Source organism: Stegostoma tigrinum, chromosome 21 (assembly GCF_030684315.1).
Source record: "Stegostoma tigrinum isolate sSteTig4 chromosome 21, sSteTig4.hap1, whole genome shotgun sequence".
In the NCBI taxonomy this organism is placed as follows: Eukaryota; Metazoa; Chordata; class Chondrichthyes; order Orectolobiformes; family Stegostomatidae; genus Stegostoma; species Stegostoma tigrinum.
The window spans coordinates 43,006,635-43,029,799 of record NC_081374.1 but is presented as its reverse complement, the minus strand read 5'-3'; the positions used below and the strand labels follow the sequence as shown (position 1 = coordinate 43,029,799).

At 40.3% G+C, this 23,165-nt stretch overlaps 1 protein-coding gene across 1 annotated transcript in view; it reads right to left on the bottom strand.

Moving 5' to 3' along the window:
* tmem9 (transmembrane protein 9) overlaps nucleotides 1-21,622 on the bottom strand; it is a 73,353-nt gene extending 51,731 nt beyond the window's left edge. The window contains exons 1-2 of the mRNA XM_048553271.2: nucleotides 21,451-21,622; nucleotides 15,806-15,897 (exon numbers count right to left, since the gene is read on the bottom strand). Of these exons, the coding sequence (XP_048409228.1) occupies nucleotides 15,806-15,897; nucleotides 21,451-21,519 (161 nt within the window). The 5' untranslated portion in view covers nucleotides 21,520-21,622. The remainder of the gene's footprint in view (nucleotides 1-15,805; nucleotides 15,898-21,450) is intronic.
* Between the last annotated feature and the right edge of the window lie 1,543 nt (nucleotides 21,623-23,165).

The following is a 23,165-nucleotide window of genomic DNA, read 5'->3' as shown; positions in this document are numbered from 1 at the left end:
CACGAGGTGGGCAGTGGTGTGGGAGGGTGAGGGTCGTGGATTGATTGCTGAACTGATTTTTTTTATATAGAAATGTAGTCAGTCACCTCGGAGACATGGAGAGCAGGGAAGGAGGAAGCAGGGGCCAGATGGTTTCTACGCTTCTGTGAACAGAGCTCCTCCACCACTTGTTGGACCACACGCAAGAAACTAAAACTAAAATTTGAAAACATCAATTAAATGCAAACAAATTCAAAACTGTAAATAAGGAGACCCTTTTATTTCCTTTTTCAAAGGCTTTCACATGTCTGATAAAATGTCATCATTATCTTCGCGTGATTTACTTCAGCTGCTGTCTGAAGCACTTCAATCAAAACGGGTCGAGTTACAACCATTTTTGTGGCATATCTTATACTGCTTTAATGAATATACAGTGTAAGCTTCTTTATGTCTACAGTTTCTGTCCAAAGAGAAAGGAATATGATACCCAATTACTCAATTACACTGTAAATGGTACACATAATCATATCAAAGGTTCAAACCAGGAGATTTTCTAAAGACTATTAAGACCACTCGAGCTGTATATCAGCTTGGTCTGGTAGCTAAGGCTGAGCGAAGCCTTTTCAGCATAAGATGGTGGTCAGCAATTGTGTGCGAGGCCCTGCTTGATTTTCCTCTCCCTATTCGAGATATACTGGATCACTGTAATAGCATTCCAGCTGATTCAGCATAGTCCAGGCATCAAATCTTTCTGGTTTGGATAACTCAGTTACTCACTGGAATTAGACACCCTGATTTGGGTTTGAATATTTACAAAATTAGAAACAAAATAAGCAGATGGAGGTAGCACTCACGTTTAAATCCAGAGATTTTTAAATTCCTAACACTTGCTTCGCAAATACAATTTAACACATCAAATTTAGATTAAACAAAGAGACAGCAGTATGCCATTCTGACCATCAAGCCTGCTCCGCTGTGCAATATGATCATGGCTGACCACCCAACCTAAGTAACTCATTCCCACTTTCACCCCAAACCCTTTGATCTCTTTAGCCCTAAGAACTGTATTTATCTCCTTTTGTAAAAATATTCCATGCTTTGGCCTCAACTACTTTCTGTGGCAGAGAATTCCACATGGTCACCACTCTGGGTGAAGAAATTTCTCCTCATCCGAGTCCTAAATGGTCTAGCTGTAACCTTAGGTTGTGACAAACTAGCTCCGGGCTCCCTGGTCATGGGAACATCCCCTCCCACTGCATTTATCCTGTCTACTTCTGTTGGAATTATCTCAGAAACCTATAAAATTCTATCATTCTTCTCAACTCCCGTGAACATTGTCCTAACTGACTCAGTTTCTCGTCATGCATCAGTCCTGTCAACGTCTGCACTCACTCCGTAGACAGAACGTCCTTACTCAGATAAAGGGACCAAAACTGCACAGAATACTTCACGCGTGGTCTCACCAAGACGCCATACAATTGCAGCAATACCCTAGCTTGTACTTGAATCCTTTTGCTATAAAGGCCAACATATATAATTGCAGAATGAGACAGGAACTATAATTTCCAGTTGAAGAGACATTGCAAGAATTTTACTAAAATCCTAAATGATACGATTCAAGCTTCCTTCCAGCATGTCAATTTGTTGTCACAAAGTAGTAGTCATACTATGCATTCCAGATGTGAGTTTATGTTCGCACTTTTCCATGGTACATTACCACAAACACCATGTGGATCACCCACCTTATTTTCGTGACCGCACTGAAGGACAGTAAATAAAGTAAAGTAACACACTACTACGCTGTTGTATTCAAGCATAAAGTAACAGCAGAATAACAGTAGTAATTTGCAAACTAGTTGTTGTACAAGTGATCTGTAACAAAGTACTACATCTCCAATAAAAATCATCTTGATTGCTTAATCACTTGGAGATGATTTTTCCCCCCACATCCGCAATCTGTATTACATATAAAAAATATTAGTGATGTCACAAACTCTGTACAGACTGATAGGCAACTTAGAAGAATTACATGACAAGATTGCTAGTTTGAGACTTTTATTGTGATAAATAAAAGAAAAACATTGACTTAAACATTACTTAATGGACAACTGATTATCTAAACTACAGATAAGATTAACGTTAATGTTGTTCTAGCATGACCAAGAATCTCACCAGCATGGCACATATATTACAGCAACATTCCCACAGCATTACTATCTTTGTAGGAAATGGACTACAGTAACTTCCATCTTCCAGTGGGTTTGTATCTCCACATTATGCCAAATCCTGATGCTGACTGATGAAGGGCGCTTCTTTCAGTTTTTGAAGAATGCCCAAATAATATACCAGCATAAAGGTCCTGTTCAATGATTTCTCCTCCCAGATCTAGTAGGACAAATCTTCTCTTTCATCCCCAAACTATAAATATTACAGGAGTTCATATTGAGGTGTATTTGCTAGGTTACAATGCAGACCCAAAACAGAAGGAAATAATAAAGACAAGCTGAAGTCAGATGTGTTAGTGGTTCTGTAACACCTCTACTTTTGCAGCAGAGATGAAACAATGCAAATATTAGAAATCTGAAACAAAACAGTGAATTCTGGCAATGCACAGCAGATCAACCAGCAACTTATACACAGACTTAAAGTGAACGAGAGCGTTTTCATGGAAGTTTCTAACGTATGCACATAAGCATGGATTGTTGGAGCTGGCATCATTGTATACATTTCCATTAGGTGGAGAACCATTCCCCTCTCGTCTGCTAATGCACAATTGTTATTTTTTAAACAAGTGAGCGAGAGATTGAGAAACATTGGTATTCAAAAGGAATTTTTTCCCCCCCTTTCTAAAAAAAATGAAGGTAGAAAACAGTGACATGGCAGCGTTTGTTGCTCATCCCTAACTGACCGAGCAGCTGCTAGGATATTGCAGAGGACAGGTAAGAGCCACCTACAATGCTTTGTGTTTGGAGTCACATTTAGCCAGGCTAGGTAAGGACAACAGATTGCTTTCCATAAAGGATATTATTGTCAATTCTATTAAGATAAGTTTTGTGTTCCACCAGACAGCGTGATGCGACTTGTGTGAAAGTGGTGACATTACTTCTTCACCACCATCTTCCCATAAATGTAGGGATTGTGATACACAACAAGTCAATATGCAGGTACTGCAGATAATTATGAAAACAAAATACAGAGATTGCAACACAAGCCACCTTACTGGAACAAAAACAAAGTTGCTGGAAAAGCTCTGCAGGCCTGGCTGCATCTGTGAAGGAAAAAACAGAGTTAACGTTTCGGGTCCAGTGACCCTTCCTCAGAGCCTTACTGGAATTGCAAAGGACACTGAGGTGACAGACCTGGAATACTCCTTGCAGTTTTGGTCTAGTTAAGCAAGTATGGACGTGTTTGGTCAGAGTCTGTATAACCGACGTTCACTAAATTGATTCCTGAGATAAGGGAACTGTTTATTGAGAATATATTAAGTAACAAGGTCGATGCCTTCAGAATTTAAAAAGTACGAGAGGCGATTGTAAGAAACATATAAATATGCTGATAGTATTTGACAGGGAGGACATTTGCTGAGAGGTTCATTACCAGAAAAATTTGACATCCTTCTATGTTGAAAAGCATTTGTAAAACTCATTTGTGATGATCTGCATCTAAAGCATTCAATCTGCGTTCCATGGTTTGATATCTAATATTGATCTGTTGAACTCTATGACCCTGACCGCACTCCAAACACATCAATTGCAAACTATTTGTTTTCTTTTGAAGTGCTTGGCAGTGATCAACTAAAATTGTTGGAAACTGTTGAAAGAAAAACAAGGTAAAACAAGCTGTTGAGTTTTCCTATTGACTAGCTTGTTTGGACAGCCTGAAAAAATTACAACTGATTGCGAGCTGGACAGTTAACAAGCAACAATGGGTGTCAACTGGGAAGCTGCCACCACCTAGTGAGAATCTAACCATGCCTTCTGAGAAAAGCATACAAGATGCCATGAGATGATCTTGTTGTTGAGATGGAGCTCACCAAATATCATGTTTGATTTTACCACTCATCTCTTGTTAGCCCATGTTGCTCAGAGCCTGGTAAGATTTTACTCCAAGTCCCAGTGCAAGTGTGACTGTTTAACGTAGACAAATCACTGTATTACTACTGGTAATAATGTTATTTGTAATTAGAAATACTTAAATCAATGTAGAAATTTTATTCTTTCTACCCAATCCTTTATCCCCTTCCCTCATAACTCATTTATTACCTTACTACCCTACTCCAATCTCTCCCCAACCCAATACTCTCACTTACTTCTCCCATTCTGCTGTTTCTCCCACCCTTTAGACACCTCAACACTTCCACCCCCCCATCCCTAGTCTCTCACATCCCCACTAATGCTCTAGCCATCACCAACACACATGTATGTGCTCTCTCTTCCATCCTCCCTTCCCACACTGTACTCTGCCAAGTCCAGCTCTATTCAAAAGCGAAGGCCAGAAACAAACGTGGTACTAATAGCAAGTTCTGATTCAGATTAACATAGGAACAATATTGGTGGACAGTGCAAAGGGGAAGGAAGAAGGAAGTCAACAGGGCCTGAGGTGGAATCAAGCAATCGTGGTGGAGTTGAGAGATCACAGTGAGGGGTGAGTGGGTGGCCCAATTTGGTATGTAAATCGGGAAATCTAATGAGGCTAATCTTGGCTTGGACTCCAGCACTACATGAAGTGGATCTGGTGGGGAACTGGAAGGATGGGATGAACTGCAGGATTGTGGTTCTGAGGGGCCAAATGGATGGAATGGCTTTTCTTTAGCATCTTTTATTCATAAGATGTTTTTAGCTTTCTTTGACTTGTGTCTTTAGGTGTCAAACTTGCGGGGTTGTCTGGTTTCCTTGGGTAATAGCTAATACTTGAGGATGGACAGCACCGTGCATTAGGCTACAGCAACCACCCCCTACCAGCAGCCTGTTGAGTTACTTGTCTTTGCAGACAGTGAAGTGCAGGAAGTGGGGGTCTTGCAAGTCCAGGATTTCAGTGACCAGGCACTCAAAATAGTGGCCAAGTAGATGGGCTGTCAGGAAGGTAACTCCAGGGTTCTCCCCTTCGGACGAAGTCAGAGACCTCTACAATTGCAATGGCGCTTCTGGCAATGTGAGCTGACACCTGATGGATTATTCAAGGAGTCAATGGTTGGAAAATAAATTATGGTGATCACAATGGTTGAGGAACTGGGTGGCTTTTGTTTTTAAGAATATTCACCCAGCATGGAGGGACCTAGCTCAATTGCTGATTCAAATCCAACAATCATATGCATATAACCCCTCGACCCTTCTTTCAAACTCTGAGCCCCGTTTATACCTTAAAACCCAGCCAGAAAACCTCCTCACTGCAAAGCGCAGTTTAAAAGGAAGATTTCACTCAATAATGCGACCTCTAGGAGAAAACAGAATACACCAGCCATTATTATGGAAAATTACATCTTCACCTGAAAACTAAATATCTGGCCAACCAGTGATTTTTTTTTATTTGACTGATTTTATCTGCATTGGCTAGGTCAGGTTTAAAGCATCTAATACTCTGTAGGATACATTTCTTTTTTTAAATATGCTTGGGGAATGTGGCCACCAAATAATAACATCACGTTGGTGCGGGCAATAAACAAAGAAATAACTAATGCCTGGAAAAATGTTACGGCAATTATCATGGGGAATTTTAATCTACATGTAGACTGGTCGATCCAGCTCGGTCAGGGTAACCTTAAAGAGGCGTTTGTTGAGTGTATCCATGATAGCTTTCTGGAACAGTATGTAATAGACCCGACGAAGGTCAAGCTATCCTAGATCTGGTCCTGTGTAATGAGGCAGGAATAATTAACGACCTCATAGTTAGGGATCCTCTTGGAAGGACTGATCACAGTATGATTGAATTTAGAATTCAGATGGAGAGTGTGAAGATAAAATCCAATGCAAGGGTCCAATGCTGGAACAAGGGGAAATGATAATAGTTTGAGGGAGGACTTGGCTAAAGTAGACTTGGAAACAAAGATTTTATGATGGGACAGTTGACGTGCAGTGGAGGACTTTCAAAACAATTTTTAGAAGTGCTCAGCAAACGTATATTCCAATGAAAAGGAAGTACTGTAAGAAAAGGGGTAATCTGCCATGGGTGTCTAAGGAAACAAGGAAGTCTATCAAATTGAAAGAGAAAGCATACAAAGTGGCCAAAAACAGCATGAAACTAGAAGATTGGGAAAACTTTGAAGGTTAACAGAAAATCACAAAAAGAGCTATAAAGAAAAGCAAGATAGAACATGAGAAAAAAACTAGCACAGAATATAAAGACAGATAGCAAAAGTTTCTATAAATACAGAAAACGAAAAAGAGTGGCTAAAGTAAACTTTAGAGGATGAAAAAGGAAAAATTTAGTTATGGGATATGGTGAGATGGCCAAGGCATTGAACAGGTATTTTGTACTGGTCTTCACAGTGGAGGACACTAATAACATGCCAGTAATTGACAAAGAGACGAAGGTAGGTGAGGACCTGGAAACAATCATTATTACAGAAGAGGTAGTGTTGGGCAAGCTAATGGAGCTAAGGATTGGCAAGTCTCCTGGCCCTGATGGAATGCATCCGAGGGTACGAGAAGAGATGATGGGAGAAATAGCAGGTGCACTGGCGGTAATTTTCCAAAATTCACAGGACTCTGAGGCAGTCCCAGCAGTTTGGAAAATAGCCAATACGACGCCAATGTTAAAAAGGGGAGGGAGACAAAAGATGGAGAATTATAGACTGGATAGCTTAACCAGTGTAGTGGGGAAGATGCTGGAGTCTATTATGAAGGAAGAAATAGCAAAGCATCTCGATAGAAATTGTCCCGTTGGACAGATGTAGCGTGGGTATATGAAGGGCAGGTCATGCCTGACAAATCTTTTGGAATTCTATGAAGATATCACGAGCCAGGCAGACAATGGGGACCCAGTGCATGTAGTGTACCCAGATTTCCAAAAGGCCTTCGACAAGGTGTCGCACAAGAGGCTGCTGCATAAGATAAGGACGCATGGTGTGAGGGGTAAAGTATTAGCATGGATAGAGGATTGGTTGACTACTATGAAGCAAAGAGTGGGGATAAAATGAGTGCTATTCTGGCCAGCAATCAATAACTAGTGGTGTGCCTCAGGGATCGGTGTTGGGACCACAATTATTTACAATTTATATAGATGATTTGGAGTTGGGGACTACGTGTAGGGTGTCAAAGTTTGCACATGACACTAAGACGAGTGGTACAGCAGAGTGTGCAGAGGACTGTGAAACTTAGCAGAGGAACACCGAGTGAGTGGGCAAAGGTCTGGTAGATGGAATACAATGTAAATAAATGTGAAGTCATACATTTTGGTAGCAGTAACAGTAAGAGGGATTATTACTTGAATGGTAAAAAGTTGCAACATGCTGCTATGCAGAGGGACCTGGTGTCCTTTTCCATGAATCACAAAGTTGCTCTGCATGTACAACAAGTAATTAGGAAGGCAAATGGAATTTTGTTCATCATTGTTAAAGCGATGGAGTTTAAAAGCAGAGATGTTGCAGCTGTACAAGGTGCTGGTGAGGTCATACCTGGAGTAGTGTGTGCAGTTTTGGGCTCCTTACTTCAGGAAGGATGTACTGACACTGGAGGGGGTGCAGAGGAGGTTCAGTAGGTTGATTCAGGAGTTGAGGGGGTTGGCTTATGAGGAGAGACTGAGTAGATTGGGGTTATATTCATTGGCATTCAGAAGATTGAAGGGGAATGTTACAGAAACATAAAATTATGAAGGGAATGCATAAGATAGAAGTAGAGAGGATGTTCCCACTGGCAGGTGAAGCTAGGACAAGAGGACATGGCCTGAAGATTAGAGGGAGCAGATTTATGACTGAATTGAGAAGGAACTTCTTCACTCAGAGGGTTGTTACTCTATGGAATTCCTTGCCCAGTGAAGTAGTTGATGCTACTTCAGTAAACGTTTTTCAAGCTAAGGTAGATTTTTTTCTGAACAATAAAGGAATTAAGGGATACGGTGAGAAAAGCGGGTAAGTGGATCTGAGTCCATGATATGATCAGCCACGATCTTATTGAATGGCGGAGCGGGCTCGAAGGGCCAAAGGGCCTACTCCTGCACCGAATTCTTATGTTTGCACATAATAGATGGATCTAAAGTCACTATAGTGTTATCAGACCATAACGCTCATTTAAGAGCGATAACTGATACTGTTTAATCAGAGGTCACCACACCCCAGATGAGGGAATAGGTTGAAAAGCTCAGTCCTTCAAGGTAATCCCAGCTGGTGCTGGAATTGATCTTGTGCTGTTGCTCACACTCTGCATGCACATCAACCATCCAATCAACTGAGTTAAACAGGGCATACTGAAAGTGAGATAATTAAATCCGAAGCCAAAGTGTTCAATTTGTTCAAATGAATTTATGAACGTACCAGGAGAAAATTCACTGAGGTGGACTGAGAGAAAAATACTTTAAAAAGGGATCACAGTACATAAGCTGGATATTCTTTAAGGAATTAATAATTGGTTTACAGTCGCTATATACCCCTTTTAAAGCAATAAAATCCAAAAAAATGCACAGTTGCCAAGAACAGTCACAAACCCAAAAGTTGGGAGAATTTTGCAATGCAGCAAAAAAAAGGATCAAGAAATCAATAAACAAAGGGAGACTAGAATAGGAATATAAACAGCAAAAATAAAGAGGCTTAAAATGCTTTTATGGGTATCCAGAAAGGAATAATTTGGGTAAGATGAATGGAGAAGTTTCAATTGAGAATAGAGAAGCAAAATGATTATTTTCATGTTTGTTTCAATGAGGAAGAGATAAGAAATCTCCAACATTAGAGATCCAAGGAATAAGGAGAATTAAGAACTGAAATTAGAATTCGTAAGAAAGTTAGTTAACTGTCTCTATTGGGGGCTTTATCAAATGCTTTCTGGAGTCCACAGAAATAAAACTCTTCTTGGTCGTTATTTTGGTTCAATACTTTATTTCAAATCAGATTCTTCCAGGATTTGCCTATCTTCTACAAATCTACAGTTGCTCTCTCTGATCAGCAAAAATTTTCCAGTTGTTCAGTTACTTAATCCTTAATCATAAACTCTAGTAATTTCCCACAACAAATGTGCAGTCAGCCTTTCTAATACAGGAAATGTGTTGTCGCCAAGGCACATAGCAATAGATGTAATATTGCAGATAGTTGAAACTCTTCCATGTCATCTTTTGAAAGTATGCATGAACTTTGCTGATCTAATCACTAATCTTAATGCATAATAGATAGCTTCCTGCTCTTCTATAAATTGCTTAAATGTGTCAATGTTCACAGCTGTAATGAATTGTTTTGTCCTGGGGCAAAGAAACGGGAATTCACGTTTTTACTTCATCCACATTAAAGTAATAGTAACTAAAGTGACAGATCCAGTACTTGATGCCAACACTCATCAATTCTGTCCAAAAGAACAGGCTTATTGCATTCACTGCAAGTTCCTACAAGGAAGAACTGTGGTTTGGCAGGGAACTGGCATAATGGGAAAGTAAAACAATAAAAATGTGAAATTTCCACTTCTGTACAGAGAGATAATAGGTATTTTAAAAGTTGCCAGCTGCTTATTTTTGTTTTAAAGGATCCAAAAGGTACATTTGATACTGGAAATTGGCTTATTTTAATGATTTGTTAACACAATTTTCAAATTGAAGATATCCTACGTTTTGCTAGAATTGAAGTGAATGTTATTTGGAATAGCTACTGCCTGTTCTATGGATTACCTCACTGGTAGCTTTTCTATGTGGGCTAAGTATAACTATCGATGCTGTCGTCATGTTTGATGACCAAATAATGCAGTTTATTATTCTGATTGCATCATAGTCTTCAATCCTAAATAAATCAGTCAGTTTAGGCAAATACAATTGATCTTCAATCAAGTTCCTGCCATAGCAGTGAAACAACCCTCAGTCACAAATAACAGTTAGTTTGACAATATAATGAGTGACATTCCCAAATTTTCCATCTTAGCCTGTCTGCAGCTCCTGACAAAATGTACGACACAATCCCACTGCCTCCTATTAGACATGTAACTGTGTGCGACAGCCATGGTTTGCTTTATTACTGTCTATCCAGTCAGAGCCAAACAGAAATTCAACCACAATGGCTTCTCTTCTTGTTTGCACAGTTACCCGTGGCATTCCCCTTGAATTTGATCCTTGACTGCCTCCTAATTCTCATCAAAATGCAGTGACAATAAATTCAATCTATTGCAATGGAGAATAACAATTAATGTAAGGCAAAGCAGCAGGTTAGCTGGTGATGAGGAAGCTTCAATTCCATTGAAAATTAGGAAAATAGTTAAAGGGAAGGAGAACTCAAGAGCTGTTAGTAATGGAGGTAATAGGACCCAAATAGAAGGTGCAAAAACTGGCATAAAGGCACTTTATCTGAATGTTCGGAGCATTCGAAACAACGTGGATGAGTTGACGGCGCAAATCATGGCAAATGGGTATGATTTAGTGGCCATTACAGAGACATGGTTACAGGATGGTCATGACTAGGAGTTAAATACTCAGGGATATCAAACTGTTCAGAAGAACAGACAGGAAGGTAAGGGAGGTGGTGTTGCTCTGATTGTTAGGGAGGATATCAGGGTGGTAGTGAGAGATGATATAGGCTCGACCGAACAAAATGTTGAATCCGTTTGGGTGGAAATTAGGAAAAGCACGGAGAAGAGGTCACTGATAGGTGTGGTCCACAGGCCACCAAATAATGATATCATGGTGTGGCAGGCAATAAGCGTAGAAATAGCTAATGCATGTAAAAATGGTACAGCAATTATCATGGGGGATTTTAATCTACATATCGATTGGTCAAACCAGGTCGGTCAGGGCAGCCTTGAGGAGGGGTTCATAGAATGCATCCGCGATAATTTCCTGGAACAATATGTAATGGAGCCTACGAGAGAGCAAGCTATCCCAGATCTAGACCTGTGTAATGAGACAGGAATAATTAATGACCTCACAGTTAGGGATCTTCTCGGAAGGAGCGATCACAGTATGGACGAATTTAAAATACAGTTGGAGCTGGAGAAGGTTAAATCCAGTACCTATGTCCTGTGCTTAAACAAAGGAAACTATGAAGGAATGAGGGAGGAGTTAGCAAAGGTAGAATGGAAGCAAAACCTTAATGGTGGGTCAATTGAGGAACGGTGGAGGACTTTCAAAATGGTTTTTCACAGTGTTCAGCAGAAGTATAATCCAGGGATAAGGAAGAACTGTGGGAAAAGAGAGAGCCAGCCATGGATGTCTCGGGAAATAAAGGAAAGTATCAGATTGAAAAAAAAAACATACAAAGAAGCAGAGAGTAGGGGGGAACTAGTAGACTGGGAAATCTTTAAAGGCCAACAGAAAGCCACAAAACTAGAAAGAAAAGGAAGATAGATTATGAGTAAATAGTTCAGAATATTAAAAACAGGCAGCAAAAGTTTCAATAAATATGTAAATCGTAAAGGAGTGGCAAAGGTAAACATTGGTCCTTTAGAGGATGAGAAGGCCAATTCAATAACTAGGAATGAGGAAATAGCCGAGACATTAAACAGTTGTTGTGTGTGTCTTCACAGTGGAAGACACAAATAAAAAGCTGAAAACTAACAGTAAGATGGTTATAGCAGGTGAGGGCCTAGGAACTATTATTATCACTAAGGAGGCAGTGCTGGGCAAGCTAATGGGGCTAAAGGTAGACAAGTCTCCGGGCCCTGATGAAATGCATCCCAGGGTACTAAAAGAGGTGATGGGGGAAATAGCAAATGCACTAGTAATTATTTACCAAAATTCACTAGACTCTGGGGTGGTTCCCGCAGATTGGAAGACAGCCAATGTGACGCCACTGTCTTAAAAAGAAAGGAAGTAGACAAAAAGCAAGTAACTATAGGCCAGTTAGCTCAACTTCGGTAGTGGGAAAAATGCTTGATTCTATCACTAAGGAAGAAATAGCAAGTCATCCGGATATAAACTATCCCACTGGGAACACCCAACACGGGTTCATGAAGTGTAGGTCATGTTTAACTAATTTGGTGGAATTCTTTGAGGACATTGCTTGCATGGTGCACAATGGGGAAACCCGTGGATGTGGTGTATATGGATTTCCAGAAGGTATCTGATCAGGTGCCACACCAAAGGTTGTGACACAAGATAAGGTTGCACGGTATTACAGGTAAAGTATTGGCATGGATAGAGGATTGGTTGACCAGTAGAAAGCAAAGAATAGGGGTAAATGGGAGTTTTTCTGGTTGGCGGCCAGTAGCTGGTGTGCCTCAGGGATCAGTGTTGGGACTGCAATTGTTTACAATTTACATAGATGATTTGGAGTTGGGGACTAAATGTGGTATGTCAAAATTTGCAGATGGCACTAAGGTGAGTGGTAGAGCAAAGTGTGCAGAAGATACTGAAAGTCTGCAGAAGGATATAGATAGTCTAAGTGAGTGGGCAAAGGTCTGGCTGATGGAGTACAGTGTTGATAAGTGTGAGGTCATCCATTTTGGTAGGAATAACAAAATGGGCTATGTTTTAAATGGTAAGAAATTGCAGGATGCTGCTGTGCAGAGGGACTTGGGTGTCCTTGTGCATGAATCGCTAAAAGTAGGATTGCAGGTGCAGCAGGTAATTAAAAAGGCAAATGGAATTTTGTCTGCCATTGCTAGAGGGATGGAGTTTAGAAACAGGGAGGCTATGCTGCAGCTGTATAGGGTCCTGGTGAGGCCACGCCTGGAGTACTGTGTGCAGTTTTCGTCTCTTTACTTGAGAAGAGATATACTAGCACTGGACGGGGTGCAGAGGAGATTCGCTCGGTTGATTCCAGAGTTGAGAGGGTTGGATTATGAGGAGAGACTGAGTAGACCGGCATTATATTCACTGGAATTCAGAAGAATATGGGGACATTTTATAGAAACATAAAAGACTATGAAGGGAATAGATAAAGTGGAAGCAGGGAGGTTGTTTCTGCTAGCAGGAGAAACTAGGAATAGAGGGCATCACCTCACAATAAAGGGAAGCAGATGTAGGACTGAGGTCAGGAGGAACTTCTTCATCCAAAGGGTTGTGAATCTGTGAATTCTCTGCCCAGTGAAGTGGCAGAAGCTACCTCGCTGAATGTTTTTAAGGCAAGGCGAGATAAATTTTTGAACAGTAAAGGAATTAAGGGTTAGGGTGAGTGGGCAGGTAAGTGGAGCTGAGTCTCAAAAAGATCAGCCATGATCTTGTTAAATGGTGGGGCAGGCTCGAGGTGCCAGATGGCCTACTCCTGCTCCTAGTTCTTATGTTCTTATTCCATATGTAAGTCGACAACATCCAGATGTCTGACCTCACCCACCGCCTCCGATTTACCGCAGCGTGTCCTAACTCTAATAAATCTTCTCCAATTAAACATTTGGAATTGTCTTCCAATTCCACCAGTGCAAAATGTTAACTGGTTCAGATTCCATTCTAATTCTTGGTTATTCATTGACAATGAACCAGATTTTTTTCAACTTCAGCATTCTGAGAATGCCTTAGATTCTGAACAGTTGTTAAGGAATAGAAGGTAGCAACTAAAACCGAGTACTCGGGGATAATTCTAATCTAACCTGCCTGGTAGGAACTAATCAAATAAAAGTTTCAAACCCTTTCTGGTATTAAGGCCCAGTGGCTGTAATAGAGCGTAAAAATCAGATTCTGGGTGTAAGATAGACATTCAACCCAAATTGCCCATTCCCACTGAGCAAGGGTTTGAAATATAAAAATAGATCGGAAAGACTGTGATGTTATTCACTGGAGCGCAGGAGGCTGGGGGGAGTCACTTTATTGAGAATTATAAAATCATGAGGGGCTTAGATAAGGTGAATGACAAGGGTCTTTCCCCTATCATGGAGGAATTCAAAACTAGGTGCATACTTTTAAGGTGACTGGAGAAAGATTTAAAAAGGACACCAAGGGCAACTTTTTTTTTGTTACATGGAGTGATTTGTATGTCGAATGAAGTGCCAGGGAAAGTGGTGGATGCAGATATAGTTACAATTTTTGAAAGGCATTTTGGTAAATACAATAGGAAACATTTGCAGGGATATGGGCCAAGTGCAGGCAGGTGAAACAGTTTAGTTTGGGATTATGGTCAGCATGGACTGGTTGGACCAAAGGGCTGGATTCCATGCTGTATGTCTCTATAAATTGATTTGAAATATTGCCTGCCACAACCCCCTTGATGTTTCAGCTTACACAATAAGCTAATTGTGTAACATTGTTTCATGATGCATCATTATTTGATTAGCTACATAAAATACTTTCCTGGAAGAACAAGTCTGTTGAATTTTATTGTGTCCTTAGCACTGTACAAGATAGTTTGCTGACTTCTAACTATTCTGATTGTGCAACAAGTAACAACAACTAAATTGTCATGAGCCCTACAGTCCCCGAAATTTTCCAAACCATATGATTTTTGGTTTTGAAATGACACCTCAACCCACATCCCAACTTTGTTCTAGCAGCATCCTGGAGAGATACGGCTGAGGAAACAAAACAACAACTCAGACTGGGTCAGACAGGAATGCCCACGTGAATCATTTGGAAGTTGGGTTTATATGAAAGGTGAACCAATAAAATTAGTTTCTATTCTTTTTGTAGTGCAATCCCTTTTCCAATGAGGTGTTTTCCAGTAATCCATTTAAAACCTACTTCAGCAATAGACTAGCACCAGTAGATTATCTGAGGTTTCAGCCTGAAGCGTGGAGCTGGTCATGCTGATACTCTGAAATCAACAAGTTTGTTCACTGATAAGTGGAACGTTAGCTGTAAAAGGATGGTTTCCAGAGTGCGGCCTTGCAGAATTGAGTGTACTGTATCGTTTGTTGTATGGGACTAAAATAAACAATAAAACCTCAATTCAAAACAAAAAACACTGACTGAATTGACCCTCTTGTTCTACTTCTCTATGCTCTCTTTTTAATTCATTTTTTAAAGAAACCTTTAATTTGTTTTGTTCCATTTCATCAAGTATTATCCCAAACAAAAGAAGAAAACGCTCGGCAGGTCTAGCAGAATCTCTGGAAACCCAATATTTGTGTTTCATGTGGATGTCCTTTCATCATCGTCTGATCTAACAATTATCTCTTTAATATTTTGTACATGTTTCATATTTCCAGCAGAGGCAGTATTTTGCTTTTATGCTGATGCCTTTCTAAACCTATCAGAGGTTTTAAAGTTTTTACCTGCTTGCTTCCTCTGATTCAGATCACAGGTCTCATTTACTCGTAGAAGCAATTTTAGTTTTCATTTGATGGGAATCAGCTTTAGAAGTTTTTTTAGCCAACTACTTGTCATCTGTTGCTGGGTCAAGCTTTGATCAGCAGGTCCAGGTGGGAGACCAGCAGAATAGCTTATGCATTGTTTGGAACTTGACTGGTAAAGTCACCTGGACCATTACAAGGGAGGACCCAAACAATTGTTAATTCCAGTTTCCTGACAATATTCATATAAATGCTCCTTTAAACAACAATCTCCTGCATTTTTGTTAATACTCTCAAGTATTAGTGGGTCGTTTTGATAAACAGCTTATAACCAAGGCCTCTAACTTTCAGTTCTTATGCAAAAATAGATTGAAACACTGAAACGAATCCACAAAGTACCAGCAAAAAATCCCTAAATCCCTTGAAATCAGAAGGGAAATTTAATTTAAATAAACCAACTTAGTCTCCTGTTGCAGCAAGTTGCTGTACTTCAAAGCTGGTTTCTCTTAGAAATACAAAACTACTGAGATATTAGGATCATGCCTTACCAGTCTTTCTGGGAGACGTTTTTGTGGTAAATGTGGCCAGTCAAGTTCCTGTACGGAGGACAGATGCACTTGCATCGCACATCTTCAGAGCTCTAGATAAATAGTCATAAATTAATTAAGAATATCTCCTCACTATTAAACAAAGTTTATAGATACATGGCTACATTCCTGATCGTTGATACTACTAAATAGGTCAGAAGGATTAAGAGGCTTGAGTAAACCCTCTATTATTGATTCTAACACAACGTGAGAAAGCAACAAACAGATAGCACCAGTGGTGCAAAGGCCAAAACTGAAGTTTAAAGAAAATCATGCAGGTCCAAAATTTGGCTATTATAAATAGAATTTGCTGCAAGTATACAATCAAATGTTAATCAGAGCCATGGGGAAAAGACAGAGAAAGACAACAAAGAAAGGTCTGGAGTAATAGGAAGGTGTTGAGATAAATAGGATAGAAAATGTGAAAATGTTAGCACAAAGGTTATCACAGATGTACGTTTGATGAGGATTCAAAAATAAATAAACGAAGAGTGTTTTGGAATATGGCATGGCCCTGATGAAGAATTTAGGACCACTGATGCATCTTTTTCTCTTTTTAGTGAGTTCTTTTACTTCTAAATTACAGAAGAATGAGTCTTTTCAATCAGTTATGTTGAGAATAACTCAAGTCATGATTAAGACAAACCTAACAAACAGTCAAACTTTTGACATAGTAACGTCTGGGTGTTAACTGTGGTTTATTCATACAATTCTTAGCTGTGTTGAAGTGGAAATTATTGATGCAAAGGTGTGTGGTTAGACTATTGTGGAGACAATTTAAATGAGAGGTACAAATCTAAACAGGGAACAGGACCAGACTGACATAGCTGAGCACGTACATACATCACTGAAGGTGCCAGAAAGGTTGACAGTGTGGTGAATAAAGCATACAGCATCCTGGGCTTTAATCAATAGGGGCACCACATTGCAGGAAGGATGTAAAAGGCGGTAGAGAAGGTGCAAAATTGAAATTTGTAAAATTTCCTCATCCCTGGAACTGGTCAGGGGAAGATGTGACTGTTCTTTTCGAAAAGCATGTTGAAGGAGATTTGATAGGGATGACTAAAGTAGAGGGGTCTGCACAAAGTATGCAGGGAGAAGCCAATCCCATTGATTTGAATGGTTGAAAACCAAAAGGACACCATGTAAGTGGCTAAAGAAGCAACGGAGACAAGAAGAAATCTTTTCGCACAGCAAGAACACAAGATCTGAAATACGGTAACTGACTGCTTCACGGAGACAAATTCAATCGAGGCACTCAAGAGGGTACTCGATTATTCTCTGACAAGGAATAAAATGTAGGACTATGGGGAGAAGGCACGTAGGAGAATTATTCCTTCAGAGGGCCAGAGATGCAATGGGCTGAAGAACACCTCATTTAGGTATGAAGTACTTTCTTCTGTGCTGATTTCAATCCATTTGAGAATGCAGCAAAAACATCCTGCCTGCCTTTATATCTGCTGTGCACATGAATCTGCCTATTTCCCCTCTGAACTATAGCTGCTAAGTAAACCAAATGGCACACCAGAGAGGGGGGGGATACTGCAAAATCAACTACATTTACGTGCAGCATTTCATTTAGGTATGAAGTACCTTCAAACGCAGTCACAGGAAAATATGGCACACAACTTATACACAATAAAAGTGTCAATGTGAGAGTAGGCTGAGATGTGATTTACACTAACATTCAACTGAGGCATAAGTGAGAATATTAGGAGAATTCCACTGATGATGTTCAAAATTTTTGATTGAAATTATATCCACTTAAAGGGGTTGAAATTATATATTATGCAGTTATCCATCTTGGTAGGAAGTACAGAAAAGCAGATTTAAAACAAAATGGTTAGAGACTAATAAATATTGGTATTTGTATATCATGCAATACAGCAAGCAATGAGACAAGAAAATATGCGTCAGCCTTTGAAGCAAGTGGGTTACATTGTTAAGAGTAAGAACGTGTTGGTACATTTATATAAAACTTCAGTGAAATCATACCTGAAACACTGTAGAGTTTTGCTTTTTCTGCCTAAGGAAAAACTTACTTGCCAGAGAGGGGGCAAAGATTCATTAGATTGATACCCGTCACAACAGGACTATCTTATTCAGTCTTTTCTCATAGAATAAGACTTAACCACTGTAGTTGACATTTGGAAAAGTCTTAGACGGCTTTAAAGTAAATGCTCAGCGAACAGTTTCTCTTGGCAAGACAGCCTAGAACAGGAGGGGACAGTCTCACGATAAAGAGATCAATTATGTAAGAAAGAAAGGATTTAGCAGGGGGTAAGATGTGAGGGTCGGGAATTGACGAGCATAGGAGACAATTGGGTTTGCGCTGGATGTAAAAGTGTCAGCATCAAAACTGGAGGTGATCTGGAGACTTTCCACTAAAATTTTTAAACTATATTTTTCAGAAGATGCTGCAATGTGTTGGTACTGTGTGTTAATTTCATTTCAAAAAGTTTGCTACATTCATACACACACCCAGACATCCAGGGTTGACTATTATTACCCTGTGAAACTAAGAGTAATTTCTCTTGTCTGTGCATGCACAGATAAACACACACATCCAGAAGCTGCTGTCAGTGATTCCCTGCATGGTGCACTGTTTAAACCCTCGCCAGTTGATCTCAATTAGAAATGACCAAACTGGCTTGGATTTCTTCACATTATGCTGTTATTCCCATTGTAGAAAGCTTGAAAAAAAATTGTTTCTTGACAGAGGTGTAATATTAATTTGAGAATTACACCAAAAACCTCTCTGGCCATGAAAAACTAATTTTGTGTTTGATAAGTGTCACTTTTCCACAGCAAAAATTTCTTGTTACTTCCTCGTTTGCTCTCTGAAAATTCATCAATTTGCTTAAGTTTCTATATGGTATCAATCCAGTGGAATACAGAGATTGCCTGTGGCTGGTGGCAAAACGTAAACAATGCCAGAAAAGAGTAACTTTGTGGCACAGAGTCTGGTAGATTTTCTGGGCATGGTTTTTTGACAGTAATTCAGCATCTCACTTTATCAATGACTGAAAAATCTGAGCCGTTGATATCTTGCTTTATATACATACGTATATATAATAGAATACAAACTGTAAAGAAAAAGACATGCAATTGTATAACATTTTCTTGAACACTTTGTCTAAAAACATCTGATACCCAACTTTTGAAGTGCAGTCTCTGTGGTAATGTACATAACAATGACAGCCAATTCACATTCTGCAAACTCTCACCAAAAAAAGAAGTCAATATAACCAGACAATCTGTTTCTGTGATGTTAAATGAGGAACAAATATTGGCCAGGACACCATGTTAATGCTCTTGCTCTTCCACAAACAGTACTATGGGATCTTCTGCATCCACCTCAACAGCAATGGAATCAGTTTAACGTAAGGCACCTCTAATAATTATGCATTCCCTCAGTCCTGCACCAGAATGTCAGCCTTGATTTTTGTATTCATGGCTTAGAGAGAGGAACTTTGAGTCTAAGGCAACAGTGTTACAAAATGAATCAAGACAACATCTGCATAGTTGTTTTTTTTAAAAGATTCTCCCACCACTTCGATGGATGAGACTTCAGCAAAAATAAACAAAGAAAGTAGTTTGTCACATGCAATATCATCATTCAGCCTATTCTTGATTTGCATAACTGACCACAAAACATGGAATCCCTACAGTGTAGAAGCAGGCTATTTGGCCCATTGAATCCACACTGATCCTCTGAACAGCATCCCATCCAGACTTGTCCCCCTATCCTATCCCTATAATCCATCATTTCCCACGGCTAATCAACCTATCCTGCACATCCCTGGACACTATAGGCAATTTAGCATTGCCAATCCACTTAATCTGCACAATTTTGGATTTAGGAGGAGCACCCAGAGGAAACCCATGCAGACACAGGGAGAACATGTAAACTCCACACAGGCAGATATCCAAGGGTGGAATCGAACACAGATCCCTGGTGCTGTGATGCAACAATGCTAACCACTGAGCCACTGTGCTGTCCGCAAATCCTTCATGTGAAGCCAATGATTTTTGTCATTTATATAAATGATTTGGACATGAATACAGGGAATATGGTTAGTAAGAGTGTAGATGAGACCAAAATTGGTGTGGTGAACAGCAAAGGTGGTTATCTTAGAGTATAACATGACCTTGGACTGATGAGCTGAGGAGTGGCAGATGGAGTTTAGATAAATGTGAGGTGTTGCATTTTGGCAAGGCGAACCAGAGCATGGCGATTCAGACAATACGAACAGCATCAGCAGGCACAGCATCATGAAGAGTTTACTCCCCTTCATGTTCTCCTGATGGACAGACAGAAAGTGACGATCTCAGGCCCAAGGCTTCAACAGTCAGCGACGTCAGACCTGAGGCAAGTTCATGTTGAGCAGTGCTGAACAGAGAGGCCTTGCAGTGCAGGTTCATAGTTCCTTGAAGGCGGAGTTGCAGGTAGACAAGATAGTGAAGGTGGTGTTTGGTACATTTGCCTTTATTTGTCAGCGCATTTGAGTATACAAATTAAGATGTCATGTTGGAGCTGTACAGGACACTAGATAGGCCACTTTTTGAACACCGTGCTCAATTCTAGTCTCCCTGCTACAGGAGAGATGAGTTAAACTTGAAAAGGTACAGAAAAGATTAACAAGGATGAAATCAGGTTTGAAGGGTTTGAGCTTTAGGGAGAGGTTGATTGGGCTGGGGCTATTTTCCCTGGAGCGTTGGAGGCTGAGGGGTGACCTTATAGACGTTTATAAAATCATGAGGGGGGGGGGCATGGATAAGATGAATAGCCCAAGGTCTTTTTCCCAGGATAGGGGAGTCCAAAACTAGAGGGCAGAGGTTTAAGGTGAAAGAAGAAAGATCTAAAAGGGACCTAAGGGGAAGCATTTTCATGCAGAGGTGTATATGGAATTAGCTGCTGCAGGAAGTGGTGGATGCTATGCTGATCTGATTACATTTAAATGGCATCTGGATGTACACACAAATAGGAAGGGTTCGGGGCATATGGGTCAAATGCTGGCAAACGAGACTAGAATAATTTAGGATAATCTGGTCAGCACGGACAAGTTGGACAGAGTCTGTTTCCGAGCCGTACAACTTTATAACTCTATGAATAAGATGCTGGCGTGGGCTTTGTGCCACGTGAACCTGTCCTGAACACACTTAACTCAGTTATCCTCAAACATCAAAGTTGCTTGATGACAGAGTTCTCCATTTGGGTCTGATCAAAGTCGTATTTTCCAGTTCATTTGCAAACTCTGAAATTAGCTTCTGGATTGCCTTCATATCAAACTTAGGGATGTCCACTTCAGCTGAGCCTTGTAGGCAGATACTCACCCATATGGGATATAACATATACACAAGTAACCATATTTACAACATAAATTGCATCACTTTATATAAGTAGAATTTCAAAGCCTTCACTAGCCTAGTACTGATACAGTGGAGGATCCTTGCTCACGGCCCTATTGGATGAAATATCATAATTTTTCTATATTATTTAGACTAATTCCCATTACATGAACCTGTGGAATAAGTCCCCCCTCTCTCTCTCCAACACCTTCAGGGCAGAGACAGAGACTGCGGCCTGGACACCAGCATCTTACCTTGGACGATTCAGACAACACGAACAGCATCAGCAGGCACAACATCATGAAGACTTTACTCCCCTCCATGTTCTCCTGATGGACAGACAGAAAGTGACGCTCTCAGGCCCAAGGATTCAACAGTCGGCGACCTCAAGCCTGAACTCTCTTCAACCCTACGCAGCACCAAGCATCAAATCCCGCCCTTAGCCTGTCTCCATTGGTGAAACCTTTCCCCGCCCCACACAAAGTCACGCGATTATTGGGCTTTAACGATGTCTATCAGTTACGGTTCCTGCCGCCGTGCTTTATGGGAGCTGTAGTTCTGTGCCTGCGAAACTGGGCAGTATTCAACCGTGAAACTTCAAAGCCCAGAGGGCCATCTGAGTCCACTTCTGTCAATGAAACTGCCCGATTGAGGATTAACCCCCGTCTTCATCGGGAAGGGCAAATTCTCAACTTGGTTTAAGCAAACAACTTTTGTTCCGTTTGAAAAGTGTGTTTATGTTCAGAATTCTTGCACTCCCAATTATCATGTTGATAATATGGACTAAGTATTGTATATGTCAGCAATATTTCCAAATTCTAGCAAGAACTGAGGTGGAAATTACTTACTGACAGAAGGCCAATCTAGTAAAAGGTGCTCTTTTAAGTGTGAAGTTTCCGGAAGAAACAGCTATCCAAGACCAAGTGTCACAGATTTCAACATTTCAAACATCTTTTGCTGAGAATTATACTGAGTTATGGGCCATTTGCCACATTGGTGTAACCGAGAATTGCCACGTAGAAATTCTTCTCATTCTTGTATTTTTATCTCAGTGATTCCTCATCTAATCACAATAATTTCATTTCTATTTCAATTCAAATTACCCCTCTGTTGCTTAAAGTAACCATCTATCCTTCCCCACTGCCATATTAACCAATTCACAGCAATTCCATAAATGTTCGCCATCACACATGACCCCTCTGTTCCATGATCTAGGCAAAGCCATCTCCTTACCACTCACTGAGATAACGACGTGCAGAGCTGGATGAACACAGCAGGCCAAGCAGCAAAAAAAGGAGCAGGAAAGCTGACGTTTTGGGTCGAGACCCTTCTTCAGAAAAACCATACCACTCACTACCCACTTTCATCTGCATCTGCACCTGAAGTAAACTTCCACAATGATGCTTACAGCTGGATTGGCGCACTCCACCTGTGCAGCTTTTGGCTCCCTATGTGTCATTGATAATAATGCATTTACCTGAACTGAATTGAATTGAATTAGCTTTATTGTCACACGTACTCAAATGGGTACAGTGAAAAGTTTATAAGTTGCCACTTACAGCATCACCTTACGTACAAAGGGTAACTAGGTGCAAATTTTTCAATTACAAGATTAGTTATAGTAAAACAATGGCACCAATACATGGTGCTATCTTGGATACAAAGATACCTAGGTACAACCCTTAGTTACAGAATAGAGAAATGAAGGAGAAAAAAGTGGCAGCTATACACAGTATAATGCAGATGACACCAAGATTGGTGGAGTTTGCAGACAACACTAAGATTGGTGAAGTAGCAGATAATGAAGGGGACTGTCGGAGAATGCAGCAGAATATAGATAGATTGGAGAGTTGGGTGAAGAAATGACAGATGGAGTTCAATTCAGGCAAATGCAAGGTGATGAATTTTGGAAGATCCAATTCAAGAGCGAACTATACAGTAAATGGAAAATCCCTGGGGAAAATTGATG